This window comes from Asparagus officinalis, chromosome 6 (assembly GCF_001876935.1).
Source record: "Asparagus officinalis chromosome 6, Aspof.V1, whole genome shotgun sequence".
In the NCBI taxonomy this organism is placed as follows: Eukaryota; Viridiplantae; Streptophyta; class Magnoliopsida; order Asparagales; family Asparagaceae; genus Asparagus; species Asparagus officinalis.
The window spans coordinates 67325573-67341323 of NC_033799.1; the positions used below are offsets into that span (position 1 = coordinate 67325573).

The following is a 15751-nucleotide window of genomic DNA, read 5'->3' on the forward strand; positions in this document are numbered from 1 at the left end:
ATTGGACAAGTCGGAGTAAACCGAGTAAGGATATTCCATTGTGTCTTGGGTTTACTCTTGAAAATCGATACCAAGAGTTTTGAGTGCCTTGCATGAGTCGGTGAAGACTGAGGCGGAAGTAGTTTCCTGTGCCTTAGGTTTACTCTTGTAAAACCGAAACTAAGGGCTTTGAGAACCTTGAACCGGTTGGTGAATACCGAGTCGCAAGGAATTTTATTTGCCTTGGGTTTTTGAAAATCGAGACCATGGGCTTTGAACAAAGTTGTGGAGTAAAATAGGGCAACTTTTCATTAATATGGGTGTCTTGCAATTGCATTCATTGAAAGTATTTCTTAAGATGTTCTACATTCTAAGGGTGTTTCAAGACTTTCTCGTCTTGATTCTGCAACCAGTAAGTTTCCTGGTGCACTTCTCTTATGATCTTGTAAGGTCCCTCCTAGTTGGCAACGAGCTTTCCGCGGTTAGTTCTTTATTGTAGATGGCCTTTCAGAGAATCAAATATCCAATTTTGAACCTCCGGGATTGAACTCGGTTGTTGTAGCGTCGGACGATGCACTGCTAATTGATAATCAAGGATTGGAGTGCTTGCTCTCTAACTTCTTCGACGAGTTTGAGTTCGCTTCTTAGGTCGATTATGTTGGCTTTCTCGTCAAAATGCTATAGTGGGAACGAGATAGGCTTTGCTACATAAGTAGAACTTAGTGAGGCCCTCAAGTCTTCGAGAGGGCTGGTAAGGAGTTGGTTGGTGGGAACCAATTATCAAAGAGGAGTCTATTATAGCGGAGGAGTCTATTGTAGCCAATGTTTTAAATATCGGATATCGGGGAAATATCGAATGGCCAAAATTCATATCGGATTTCGGATATCGGGAAAATATCGGGGATATGTGATAAATATCGGAATGTCATAATGAATGTTTGCATGCATAGTATAATACATTAAAATGTAATCTCAACATATGTCATGAAATTTAAGCATACAAAATATGAATAATATATGTTTAGGATCACTAATCAACCTTCTAAAACAAACAAAAGTGCAAAGCAACGTTGTAACATTCGATCTGCTTTTTTAGAGCAAAATGTCATTTGATATAATGGGGAAATCTTGATATCTCGCTCAAAAATTCCAAACACGGTATATTATTTTACAACAAGCTATATAAAAAGATATATTGATCCACATATCGGCCAATATATCGGTCATATCGGGGATTTATCACTCAAAATAGCCAAAAAACGGTAAAGGATATTTCAAGACCATATCGGTTGCGGCAAGCCCTGTAAAAGAATATATCGGGTGATATATCAGACTATGTCGGGGATATTTAAAACAATAATTGTAGCGGAGGAGTCAGTTGCAGCAAATGAGTCGGCTTCACTAGGGCTTCTTTAAGGAGGTCAGTATGATTGGTCCTTTCCCCATCACACTGGCAAACTCTCTCCTCTTGAGTAGGAGAAGTTGAGAACGACCTTGATTGCGTTGTGTAAGAGCCTAATACTAGTCCCCGACATGATAGGGAGCTAACAGACACCTTTTTTGTACTGGGTCATCGATTGGATTTAAGAGGGTTGGTCTTGGACTCTAGTTCCGACCAAGCCTGTGCGGTTGAACAAATCTCTCCCTAATGACCAAAGTTTGCCAAGTTGGTTACTTGATGCCAATCTTCATCAAGCTCTCAGAAGCTATCCTACTACAGGGCTGCTTGCGGAGACTGAGCTATTCAGTAGATATTAGTGGACCCATGAGCTTTTCTTCAAGCTTTGGGAGGAGTTGGCGACTCACAAGGACGCCAGGGAGGCGATTGAGTTGCTGGTCGCTAAAACGGGGAGTGAGCTGAAACAGCTCATGAAGAGTCAGGTAGAGATGGAGGTAGAGATGGAGCGTGAGTTGTTCGGCCTGAAAAGATCAATGTTGCTATTGATTTCTCCAGATAGCGATCAACCTTCCTTGCTCAAGCTCAGGAGGAGATTAAAGTTTTCTAGAAGAACCTTGCCATCAAGGCTTGTGTCTTGCTGAAGAGAGGATCAAGTATCTTGAGTCGGAAGTTCACACGGAGAAGAGGCAGAGAGATGACGCTTATGAGCGGGCTCGGGTGACTCCTTATTGTGGAGGAGGTGAAGGTGAGGCTACTGGAGGTGGTAGCTCTTCAGGAGTCTTTTAGACGTGAAGTTGCCTTGGTTGCTCAAAGGGGCGAGCAACAACGTAATTCTCTCTTTACTCAAGTCCGAGAGCTTTAGGATCGTATAACATTACTAAAATTGGGCGCTTTTGAAAAAGAGATAACCAAGAAGTACCATAATTGTACTCTTGGTAAAGTGGAGGTCGCTCTTGCTTACAAGATAGGGTTCGATTATTTAATGAAGCAGTTCCCTCATGAGCTTAAAGGCAACCGACTGATAAGTATTCTTCTCACGTGAGTATTTGCCTCGATGTCCTTAGGTCGCTCAAGATGTAAGGCAGATTGGGAATAATGGAGGAAGATGAAGTGGTCGGTGGATTAGACGAAAATGCGGCTGAGGGCTCTAGCGAGGAAGCCAGCTTGTCCTCCTCATCAGACCGATCAAAGACCTCATTTACTGTTCCCACTCTGCGTCCTGCTTCTGCCCTGGGTTTTGCTTCTGCTCCTGCCTTAGTTTTGCTCCTGCTTTTGCCTGGGGTTCTGCTTTTGCTTCTTCCTCTGGTTCTGCTCCTACTCTAGCTCCATGACGAAGAATTATATATATAAATTTTATTTTCTCTTTTTTTGTGAATGAATGAAAGTCTAATTTTGTATGACTCAAAAGTTTTTGCAATTTCTCTAAGTTATTTCTCATTGCGTACTTTGTGCTTATTGATTTTAAGACATGTTTAGATGAGTCAGTGAAGACCGAAGCATATGTGTATCTGTCTTAGACGAGTCGGTGAGGACCGAGTTGCAAAGACTTTTCGTAATTCCTTTGTTTTACACTTGAAAACTGATACCATGGTCTTTTGAGTCGGTGAAGATTGAGTCACAAGTATATTCCATTGTGCTTTGAGTTTGCACTTGAAAATCGATACCAATAACTTTTGAGTGTCTTGGACGAGTTGGTGAAGACTGAGTCGCAAGGAATTTTCTGTGCCTTGGGTTTACTCTTGAAAACCGTAACCAATGGCTTTGAGAACCTTGGACGAGTCGATGAGGACCAAGTCACAAGAAATTTTTATAGTGCTTTGGTTTTACACTTGAGCCGATACCAAAGTCTTTTAAATGCATTGGACAAGTCGGAGTAAACCGAGTAAGGATATTCCATTGTGTCTTGGGTTTACTCTTGAAAATCGATACCAAGAGTTTTGAGTGCCTTGCATGAGTCGGTGAAGACTGAGGCGGAAGTAGTTTCCTGTGCCTTAGGTTTACTCTTGTAAAACCGAAACTAAGGGCTTTGAGAACCTTGAACCGGTTGGTGAATACCGAGTCGCAAGGAATTTTATTTGCCTTGGGTTTTTGAAAATCGAGACCATGGGCTTTGAACAAAGTTGTGGAGTAAAATAGGGCAACTTTTCATTAATATGGGTGTCTTGCAATTGCATTCATTGAAAGTATTTCTTAAGATGTTCTACATTCTAAGGGTGTTTCAAGACTTTCTCGTCTTGATTCTGCAACCAGTAAGTTTCCTGGTGCACTTCTCTTATGATCTTGTAAGGTCCCTCCTAGTTGGCAACGAGCTTTCCGCGGTTAGTTCTTTATTGTAGATGGCCTTTCAGAGAATCAAATATCCAATTTTGAACCTCCGGGATTGAACTCGGTTGTTGTAGCGTCGGACGATGCACTGCTAATTGATAATCAAGGATTGGAGTGCTTGCTCTCTAACTTCTTCGACGAGTTTGAGTTCGCTTCTTAGGTCGATTATGTTGGCTTTCTCGTCAAAATGCTATAGTCGCATAATAGGTATGTCGACTTCTACCTAGATGATTGCTTCCACTTTGTATGTTAGTCGGAATGGAGTTTCTCTTGTGGAGTTTTAGCGAGTCATTCCATATGACTACAAGATACCGGGGAGTTCGTCGATAGATACCGGGGAGTTCGTCGATACAGGCACCCACTGCTTCGTCCACCCTCTTCTTTAGTGCTTGTAGTAGGCACTTGTTTGCCGCTTTCATTAGGCCATTGCACTTTGGGGGTGTGCTACTGATGTAAAATTGAGTTGGATTTTTCACTCTTTACAAAGGTCTTGGAATCCCTTGCTGTCGAAATGAGTGCCCTTGTTAGCTATAAGAGTTACCGACACCCCGAATCTATTGATAACAGATTTCCAGATGATGTTGTGGATATTACTTTCGCCGATTAGCTCTGCTTCTATTCATTTGGTGAAGTAGTCTATAGCCACAATTAAGAATTTACTCTGTTCGACTGCTTGTGGGAATGGTCCCAGCAAATCTAGTCCCCTGAGCGAACAAGATTAGGTTAATGAGAGGAGCGAGCTCAGCTACCGAAGCTCGTGGAACATTTTGAGAAGAAATAGCAGGCTTTGCACCAGGTTGCGAGCTTTTTTGACTCGGCCTAAATGAGTGGCCAGTAATAGCCCTACCTGTGATCTTCTGTGCTAGGGTTTAGGCCCATATGTGGTTCTCGCATATCTTCTCATGGATTTTCCTTAGGACATAATCTGCTTCTTTAGGTCGGAGGCATCAGAGGTAAGGCCTTATGCTGTTACTTGTATAGGCAAGGCGATAGATTTATTCATCGACCATGAGATACTTCAAGGTATTTCTCTGCATGCTTGGTATTCTGACAGAGTCCCCTTTGTCAGATAGTGGATGAGTGAACCATCCTGCATGGTTCTGATAGGGGTCTATTTGCATGATCGAGTCTACCATGGTTCTAATAATGCTAGGCTGTTTGAGGATGTTCATGTATACTGACCCCTGTTTTGCCCTCGAGCCCAAGGAGCCTAGCTTGGACAATGCATTAGCATGGGCGTTGTGGGCCCTTGGAACATTGTTGATACAGAATTCCTTTAGCTTGCCCAATAGTTCTTTGACTTTTCCCAAATGCTTTGCTATCTGAGGGTTCTTCGCTTCATATTTTTCCGCACCTGATAGACAAGTTGAGATTATGATTATAAAGATAGACTCGGCCTTGATTGCTAGAGATGCTCTGAGGCCGGCCAGAAGAGTTTGATATTTAGCTTCATTGTTTGAGACCAGTAAGTCGAAGGCAATGATGTATTCATTGTACGTGCCCTTCCGAGCTGTGCAACACCACTCCTGCTCTGCTACCACTTTGTCCCGAGGATTCGTCTACTCTCAGCAACCACAATAATGAGAATTCATCGTAGATGGTATTTGGGGATAGTGTTTTTCTAAGAGGGGGTCCTTTTGACAAGCTTTGGAACTAGGAGTGGGGCCGATTCTTGAGCGGATTGGTCGTCTTCGGGATCGGGTGACTTGATCAGGAAGTTAGCGCGGACCTGGGCTTTTATGGTTGTATTTGGCTCAAACTAGACATCATATTCGTTGAGCTGAATAGCCCAATTGATCATTCAGTCGGAAGTGGTGGGGCTGCCGAGTGTCGTTTTCAAAGGCGAACTTGTTCGTGCTGTCACTGTGTGTACTTGGAAGTACGGACACAACCTTTTGACCATGGTGATTTGAGCTAAGGAGGCTCTTTCAATAAGAACTAGTTAAGCTCGGTTGCCTTGGATGCGACTGACGTAGTACACCGGCTTCTGGACGTTTTCTTTTTCTCGGACTAGGACTAAGCTCACAGCTTTTGTCGAGATGGTTAGGTAAAGGTAGAGTAGTTTCCCTTCAATGAGCCTGCTCAACAAGGGCTTAGAGGTCAGATGCTTTAAGCTCTATAAAAGTGTTTCTAAACTTTACCTTCCACAGGATGTCATCTCTGGGCCCTTGGCCCCTGTGAGGACTTTGAAAAATGGAGTGCTTCTTCAGCTAACTTGGAGAGAACAGTTTAAAGGCGCTATCCTTCCATTCAATTTCTGGATGTTCCTTACCGTATGAGGCTTGAGCATCATCCTCGATCGTAGTTATTTTCTCCGGGTTGACCTCGATTCCTCGTTGAGTTATTATGAATATGAGAAATTTGCCAAATAATAGTCTGAAGGCGCACTTTGCAGGGTTGAGCTTCATCTGATACCAACAAATGACAGAGAAGGTTTTTTCAAGATCCGTAACGTAGGAGTCGGTCTGTTTGGACTTCACCAATATGTCATCGACATATACCTCCACATTACGATCAGATTTATCTTTGAAGATCTTGTTGATTAACTTCTAGTAGGATGCTCCTGCACCCTTGAGACCAAGGGCATCACTTTATAACAAGCAGTATCCTGATGTGTGATGAAAGAGGGTTTTTCATTGTATTCCACCATCTTTATCTAGTTATAACCTGAGAAGGCACCCATGAAGCTAAGCATTTCGTGGCCAACACTCTCGTTAGCCAGTTGGTCAAATCGAGGGGGGCAGCTATCCTTAGAGTAAGCTTTGTTGAGGTCGGTGAAGTCGATACACATTCTCTATTTGCCATTGACTTTCTTGAATAGCACCACATTTGCTAGCCATTTTAGGTACTAGACTTCTCGGATGAAATCGGGTTTCAACAGTCGGTCGATTTCTTCTTCAGCCACCTACTGTTTCTCCAGTCCGAGATGTCTTTTTTTTTCTTGGACCGACTTGTGTTAATCAGTAGACAATTCATGAGTTATCACTTCTAGGATGATTCCTGGGGTATCCTCATGTCCCTAGGAAAAAACATCCGCATTAGCGCGAGTGAACGAGATACTTGCTCCTCACTGCGGCTCGGTCAGCTCTGACTCAAATTTGAACTTTTTTGTTTTATTAGGGTTGAGTTGGATTTCTTCCAATTCTTCCATTGGAGTGGTTTGTTCACTTTTTTCATCTTTTTGTAGGTAGGTTTGGGACTTCGCAATTGGTAGTCTCTGAGGTCCCTTTACTCTTTATGGAGAGCAGATAGTACGATCTAAGCTCCTGTTGATTACTCCGCACAAGGCTGACTCCTTTTGGAGTTGGGAATTTCATCATTTGGTGGTAGGTAGAGGGAACATCTAGGAGGTCGTTCAAGGAAGTTCTCCTAAGGATGACGTTGTAAGCTGATTTAACGTCCATCACAATGAAGTGGACCTGAATCGAGGACCGGTGAGGATAATCACCAACTACCATGGGTAGAGTGATCAACTCTTCTCGTCGAACTGAGTGCCCCGAGAAGCCCACAAGAGGACTCGGGCAAGGTTGCAACTCTGATTTGTAAACACCCATTCGATTTAATGCGCCTATGAACAGGATGTCTGAGGATCTTCTTGTGTCCGCCACGATTCTTTTGACTCGGAATCCATTGATTTGTGCAGAGATGATGATGATATCATTATGAGGTGTCATTACAACTTTCAAGTCGGCATTGCTGAAGGTGATAGGCTGATCTGCTGAACGTGTCATTACAAAGATTTACTTCAAGGGCTCGTCAGGTGTACTTCCAAGCATTATTTGACATTCTTCCCGCTATCAGGCCACCGCTGATAGTGTTGATGGTGCCTTCTATCATTGACTTTCCTTGGCTGATGTTTTTCCCGACTCGTGCGAGGTGATCTTGATCTAGGTCTCCTCTCCAATTTATACGGGACCGGTTCCTCCTTGCTGTGGTTATCGAGGAATTTCTTTAGTAACGCTCTTTGAATGAGGTCCTCGATGACTCTATAGGATTGTAGTCATCGGTGCCGTGGCTGTGGTCTCGGTGGTAGCGGTAGTATTACTGGAGGTCTCTCTTTCTAGGATTTTAAGTTGTATGAGGCAGAGGTTTGGTGAGATGCTTCTCCTTCTAGATCAGGTGTAATATTTGAGAAGGGAGCGTTGAGGAGGGCGAGCGCTAGTCTCCTTGTATCCCTTCTCTGATCTCTCCTATCGGCTCGGTCGGATTTGGACTTGAACTCGAACTGGTCGCCTTTAGTTTTCTTGCCCTTAGAAGATTCAGCCTCGACAGCTTCTTGTTGAGCCGCTTTCTCATAGAGGCGATTGTCCTCCACATCCATGTGTGACTGAGCTCTGACCATAAGCTGGTCGAAGTTAACTACAGGATTCATGATAAGTAAGTTGGACAGTTTCTCGTCTTCTAGACCCGAGATTATTGTCGCCATCGCCACCATATTGTCGGGGTCTTCTACATCTAATCACTTGGCTTGAAATCTTTTAAAATACTATTTCAGAGTTTCATCAAGTCTTTGTTTGATCTTCAATAGGAGAGCTGAGGGAGTCTTCTTCTAGCTAAGGGAGTCTTCTTCTTTGTGTCTACTAAGAAGTGGATTCGTCACATGCTACATGCACATCAAGTCAAAGAAATTCTGCGCATGTTTTGCCGGGTCGTCTACATCCTTGTATTTCTCGATGTGTGGCATCTTGAACTTAGGGCAGAGCGCATTCACGATTTCATTCGAGAGAAGAGTATTCCCTTCAATGATGTCGGCCACTATTGTTGAATGTTCGATCATAACTATAAGCCAAGTTGGCTGCAGAGGGATCGACCTAGGTTACTAGGGTTTGGATCACGTAGCTGTGTCTTACACCTTGCGATGTTGACTGTGCGGTTTGACTAAGGTCAAGGCTTGAGCTTTTGCTTGTTGCCTCTAGGTGATGCTAAGCTTGTCGTGGATCGGCAGTGAAGTGGGTTTAATGTCGTGGTGGTTGGGGGGGTGTTCTCCTTAATCCGTTCTTTCTATTCCTGTCGCCGGAACAGGCCCTTAGGGGGAGAGGTGATAGGTGATGGAGGAGGTGGGAAAGGAAAAACACGGCTAAGGAGGTTGTTCGCGAATGAGGCGAACTATTGTTGGAGAGACCGAGCTGTCCTTTGTGAGGATTCATCTAGCTGAGCTTGAGTGACATAGTCAGAACTGAAAGATTCTCTGGGTGCGAGTTAGGGCTTAGAGGGCGATTAGGCTCAGCCATTTTTGTTTAAAGAAGCAGGCCCCACGGTAGGCGCTAAATTGTTTATATCAAAAGTTAATTATATGAGTGGATGGATATTTGGAGGCCCTACTGGCTGATTAACCAGGAGAAAAAAAATCCCTATGCACGTAACCCGTTAGGGAGCCGGAGGAAGTTTCCCCTGTGTGCCCTCTAACGGTCAAGTCGGTACTAGACTAAGCAAGTTTGCAGATTGCAAAAATCTAGTTTTAGGTGTTATTCAGCGTATCTTAGTACAATGGGTTGTCTATTTATAGACAATATGTGGGGACACATTGATAATTTGATCAAGTAGGTGCAGTTAGTGAATCAGACCCTACTTTGCGCATGTCGGCGATCGATTGAACGAGTCAATCTTTGTATTTAATGCGATAATGACAGAATAGCTAAAGTGCTGACGTCGTCCGATAAGTCTGTATGACTCCAGCTCGAGAAGCCATAATGACTTTGGCCATGAATTTAATGCGATAGTGACTGGGCGACAAAGTATGGGCACCTACTAGCCATGCATTAAATGCGAGTGACGTTCATCAAGCTTATAGGTCATTCCGTCGTTCGAGATGTTCTTTAGTGAAGTCCATGCAGAAGATGCCTTTTATCTCGGATTTGGAGTCTTTTAGCGGATCACAACCAGAAGACGCCTTTCGTCTCGGACTCGAATTGCTAGAAAGATCGGCCGTTGTTTACACCCGGGTTGAGCTCTCAAATTATAGGACTCGACGAGTTAATTACGATACGTGCCTAGCTCTCAAGAGCTTATTAGACCCGGTAATTCTCAGGATATAATGCCGACCAATCTAGTAATATTTCAGTACTAAAAAGCCTTCAATAAATTTATTGAGTAGTTTCTATTTATGGTACGATAACCATAAGTTCATAACACATATATCATGGGATTTATGACAGATAGTTCTTTTTTCTTTGACACCTATTTATGACTACCATTTCTCACCATGCATATTGCACAATTGATGAGTAACTGTTGATGCATGATAGCAGCGAAATGCAATATCATAATCATAGTTGCGCGATTCCTGGACCCCCTTCGAAACATCATACAGTTCCTGCGTACCGATTCCCTATATTTTTGCGAACCGATTCCCTCCTATACACGAATCAGTTTCCAAAAAAATAGCGTACTGCTTATAAGTATGCGGGGTGCAAAGTCTTTTAAGAGTAAATGCACAAGACACAATGCAACATGCGCAGTCAAGTAAAGGGCAACATACAATAGGATATATGAGTCACTTACTTTACTATAACTAAATACCTATGCTAATAAAATGTGGAATGAAACCATGATCCCAACGCAAGCTATGTGAAAAGAAAAATAGAACAAAATAATGAAATCCATAAAAAAGAAGCATTTTAAGTTTATTTTTGAAAAAAATAAAATGCATGATTAGCTTTCTAAGTTAATTTTCAACTATACACTTTCAAAAATGGTAACTGCACTCAAAACAATTTACTACGTACCACTGATAGAACTTGCGTACCGAAGCAAGCTACCTCCCAACGAATGCAAATTTTGTAAGCAGCGAATTGTGTAGTCGAATTCTTACGACTCGCTACGTACCACGGACTATGTAACTATGATCATAATCCATGATTGTATGCTGTGGCAATGTTTCTTTGCACCGAACGTAGAACCACAATTGCTCAATACTTCATTCGAGATGAAATTTCATTATTAGCTTTGGAAGCTTGCATAGGATCCTTCTTTATTATCTTAAACTCTTACACATATTTGATACTAATTTTTTAAATGCTTGGGTACATAGATTTGTAAATTCCTTTTTATCTAATCATTACCATATTTATGTTATCTCTTCTGTCTAAATTTATTTTAATTTCAAGTTCCACCCAATGTTGACCCTTGTGCAGCTCTTAGGACATGTCAGAATTTTTAACTTTGAAGTGATGTTCACCATTGATTGTTTTACCTTATTATATTGTATTCCGAGCTATTTCAGGTTGTTTTAACCATGTTATATTGTATTTCAAGCTATTTGAGGCTTTCTTTCCTGATTTGTTTTATATATTAACCTTTCGGTTTTTCGAATCTTACTGTCAATGATATTGCCAGGATTATTTTGCTGATGAAATTGGTGTTCTATCACCCCATCAGTTACAAGTTGATGAATTGTATGCGGGTGAGGTAATTTTCACATTTTTTAGATTTTATTGAGTTACTGAGAATACAGCACTGGTTTCTTTCTTGGGTTCTTATAGATTGATTAGGATCTTACTTTACAAATTCCATAAATGCAAGAACTTTACCTTCTGTACCTGAAGATAGGAGCTTAACTCCAAGGCTCTTTCATGCTGCCATAGGTTACCTCCTCATTTTTAGTGTTTTTTTTGTCATTTGAGGGATAAAATACTTCGGTTCAGGTGGGTTATCTTTCAGCTTCAATAAGATCAGTTGCAGATGCCCGGGTTGGTGACACAATTACTCACTTTGGAAGAAAAGCGGAGCGTTCTTTGCCTGGATATGTGGAAGCTACCCCAATGGTCTTTTGTGGTCTATTTCCGACTGATGCTGACCAGTAATGACTGTACAAGAATTCTTAGCTGAACTTTAAACAATCTCGTCTTTTCTTCATTATCTTTTGCTTTCTGACATAGGTTTCCTGAGTTGCGTGATGCACTGGAAAAACTTCAACTTAATGATTCAGCTCTTAAGGTATGCTGTGACTACATATGTGAAATGGGGAATAGCCTGTTTGATATGAAAGATGATAATATAGAATTGTGCCACATTTCTAGGTTTTATGATTTCTATGTAGACTTACAGCATTTTTGATGTACAGTACTATCTTTAGTTTGTATTATCAGTTTATTGTTGACATGAACTTCTATGTTGCACATTCTGCGAGGAGCTTTTGATTAAAATTTTGTTGCTATCATTATGCTTTTAGTGTACATACATCCCAGATGCTATTCGGTCGATCCTAGGACTTGTTTTTGTAGGCAGTGTGTAGACACCAATGTTCACTAATGTGCGTCTTTTCCATGATCATCTTCTTTTATTATGTAAAAGGGAAAAAAATCACTTCGAAGGATTTCAGATGTAAGAGAAGATTAGTTAACACTAGCATTTTAGTAACTATTTTCTGGTTCCTCAGATTTTGACTTCAAAGAGTATTTTTTGTTTCATGCAATTTTTACTTTAAAAAGTTGGATTATCAAAATATAAATTTAAAATTAATATTCTTTAATATAATTTTGTAAATAATGAGAAATATTTTCCACCACTTCATTAATTCTAACAAAAACTCTTTTGAGAGATTTCAGATATAATTTATTTAACTGAATAGTAGCATACATCAGGTGACATACATCAAGTTGCAAAGCGATCTATATATGTATGACATTTCTACAAGCCAAAATAATCAAGCAGCGGACATTCTTTCAGATGTGTTGTGATAATGGTGAGTTTCTGGTCTGATATTATAGAAACAAGAGCTGAGTGGGTGCAGCTATGAGTTGTTGGTTCTTCCATAAGTAGTCAAATTATGGGGTGAGGGAAAGTGGTGATTAGTAAGTTTAGTTTGGCATTGTGTAATGCGAGAAAGAACAACATTTGTGCTGGTAATCCCTTGATTATGGGTGGGGGCATAACATAATTCTCTACAATAGTGGCCCGTTTTTGTATGTTTGGCTGATATTACATGACCTGCAAACTTTGGTTCATTTGGCCAATCATTTTTTCATGAGTCTCAGCTGAAAATAAGACACTCCATCTTCGCCTGTACTACATTTCTATCATTTGGCTAAATTGCAATGTTATGAATTATTAAACTATGAGACGAAACAACAATTATGTACGTCTTTTGATGTAAAAGATATATTAATCTCACTGTTACTCTTTCTTTTCATAGTTCCAGTGGCAAGAAAGAGTACCATACATCAAAGATTTTGTATGTTTTTTAATTAAACACATCATATTTGCGCTGTGAGTCAGTTTTTGTTCTACTTTCGTCATTGGTTTCAGCTCTCATATGGCAGATGTGCCTTTAATACCCTGAAATTCTCATATCACTTTCACTGGTTATTTGCAGTTTGAGCCAGAGACTTCAAGTGCAATGGGTTTCGGTTTTCGTTGCGGGTTTCTAGGTCTTCTTCACATGGAAATTGTTCAGGTTGACATAGTTTTTCTTTCTGGAGACTCTTAGTTGTTTGTCAATGATACTTAACAAATTTGTTTTTCAGATGTTTTCTAGTGGGATCTAAATATCTCCATTTTGCAGGAAAGGCTTGAGAGGGAATACAATCTGAGCTTAATAACAACCGCCCCCAGTGTTGTTTACCGAGTTAACTGTGTTAATAGTGAGACTGTAATATCTTCTTGATCCTTAATCACTTCCAATTTTTGTCCTGCTTTTGCTAGTAGTAGTACTGGTTTGTGCTGGTTTTATGCCAATCAATGCGTTTTCTGTTGTTGTCCGTTTATATTTAAGCTTATTTTCATTTCTCTAATGATTTGAATTTCCTATTTAGTTATAACATTTATTGGAGGTACTTTTAACAATTTTAGTGGTTAACAGACACTAGAAGCTACAATTACTTGGACTATTTTTCTTTGGTTTTCTTTTAAAAATTACCAACAAATTATCCCATCTGTATATAGACAACTATAGAACACTTCAGATAAACATTGCTTTGCTGGAACTATAGAACACTTCAGATAAACATTGCTTTACTGGTCGTTGAGAGCAACAGATCGTAGCAAGTTTCCAGCCAGGACAATTGGGGGGTTTTGCTACTTGTAATCTTGTACTATGTGCTTGTAGGAGCATAATCAATATGATATATCTGTGGAATGTATATTCAGGCAGTATCTCCCAATAATCTATATGGGTAGTGGAGTGTGATCTAACATGGCACTTTGACATACTTTTTTCTGTTAGATTTAACTTTTTAGAGATCAAAGTGAAAATTTGGTGATTAATGGGATGATTAGAAATTAATTGAGGAGGAGATTGTGCCCTTCAACCAGCTCGATGATGGATGCAAAAGAGTCAACAACAACAACAACATGTCTTTATTCCAAATATTAGGGGTCAGCTACATGAATCCTATTCTTCCATTCTGTTCTGTTATGAGTTATCTCCTCCGTTAAGTTAACCATTATCATATCATTCTTTATTACTTTCAACGAAGTTCTTTTAGGTCTACCTCTAGATCTCTTTGTCTCATTAACTATAATATTATCAATTTCCTAATCGGTGCACTAAAAAGTCTTCGTTGTACATGACCAAGCCACCTTAATCGATTCTCTCTCATTTTATCCTCAATAGGAGCAATCTTTAATTTACTACGAATACACTCATTTCTTATCCTATCTTTTAGTGTATATCCACAAAACCATCGTAACATTCTCATTTATGCTACACATTCTCATGGTGTCTCTTAATTGCCTAACATTCCGATCCATAACGCATTGTTGGTGTTATGACCGTTCTATAGAATTTTCATTTTAGTTTCATACGTGGTCTATGATCACAGAAGACTCCCGAAACACTCTATTTTAACCATTCTGATTTTATTCGATGGACGACATCATCCTCAATCTCACCATCATGATGAATAATTAATCCTAAATAACGAAAGTGGTTACTTTAGATATTTTGTGGCCATCAATATGTATTATAGGCTCTCTTCTCTTTTTAGGTTTACTAAAACTGCATTCTATGATTTTTTTTTTGTTCTACTTATTCTAAAACATTTAATTTTGAGGGTTTGTCTCCATCTTTCTACTTTAGATATTATACTATCTCTGGTCTTGTCCATTAATACTATATTATCAGCAAATAACATACACTATGAGGCTTTATCTTGAATATGCCTAATAAGTTCGTCTACCTAATGCAAAAAGATAAGGGCCTAAGGCTGACTTGATGTAACATAGGGTAATAAGAAACCATCTACTCTCTCCTTTATTTGTTCTTACCCTAGTTGGTATTCAATCATACATATCTTTTATCATATCAATATATATACTAGATACATGTTTCTTTTTTAAAACTCACCAAATTATTTCTCTAGACACTCAATCATAAGCTTTTTCTAGATCAATAAAAACCATATGTAGATTCTTTTTCTTCTTTTTATATCCATCAACCCTCTCAATATATGATTTCATAATTGACCTCTCGAATATAAAACTAAATTGATTTTTAGATATACTTATCTCCTTATTTAGTCTTTGCTCAATTACCCTCTCCCAAAGTTTCATAGGATGACTCATGAGTTTATTACCATGATAGTTTGAACAACTTTTTATATATCTTTTAGTCTTGTATGTCGGTATCAAAGTTCTAAACCTCCACTCATCAGCCATTTTCGTTGTCTTAATAATCTTATTAAATAATCTAGTCAACTATCTTAAGCCTATATCTCCTAACTTCAATAGGGTGGTTATTCGGTCCTACGACTTTTGTACTTTTCATTTTCTTTAGAGCATCTTTAACCTTGCTAATCCTAATTTTTCAACAATATCTACAGTCTTTATCATTCACTATTTTATCATTCACTATATGATTAATTCTCTATGTTGCTCACCAATTTGGTTATCATTAAACAAACTATGAAAGTAACTCTTCCATCTCTCTTGTATTTCTTCGTCAGTTACTAGAACTTTTTGATCTTCACTCTTGATACATCTAATATTACCTAAGTCCTTACTCTTTCTTTCTCTCATCTTAGTAAGCTTATATATATCTTTATCTCCATGTTGGATTCCAACTACTTATAGAAATTCTCATAGGCTTTGTATTTAGTCTCACTAACCGCT

General features: G+C 39.7%; 1 protein-coding gene across 1 annotated transcript in view; it reads left to right on the plus strand.

Moving 5' to 3' along the window:
* LOC109844301 (translation factor GUF1 homolog, chloroplastic) overlaps positions 1–15751 on the plus strand; it is a 63507-nt gene that overhangs the window by 22979 nt on the left and 24777 nt on the right. Inside the window, exons 10-14 of the mRNA XM_020413288.1 lie at positions 11039–11110; positions 11347–11501; positions 11581–11638; positions 13017–13097; positions 13206–13292. Of these exons, the coding sequence (XP_020268877.1) occupies positions 11039–11110; positions 11347–11501; positions 11581–11638; positions 13017–13097; positions 13206–13292 (453 nt within the window). The remainder of the gene's footprint in view (positions 1–11038; positions 11111–11346; positions 11502–11580; positions 11639–13016; positions 13098–13205; positions 13293–15751) is intronic.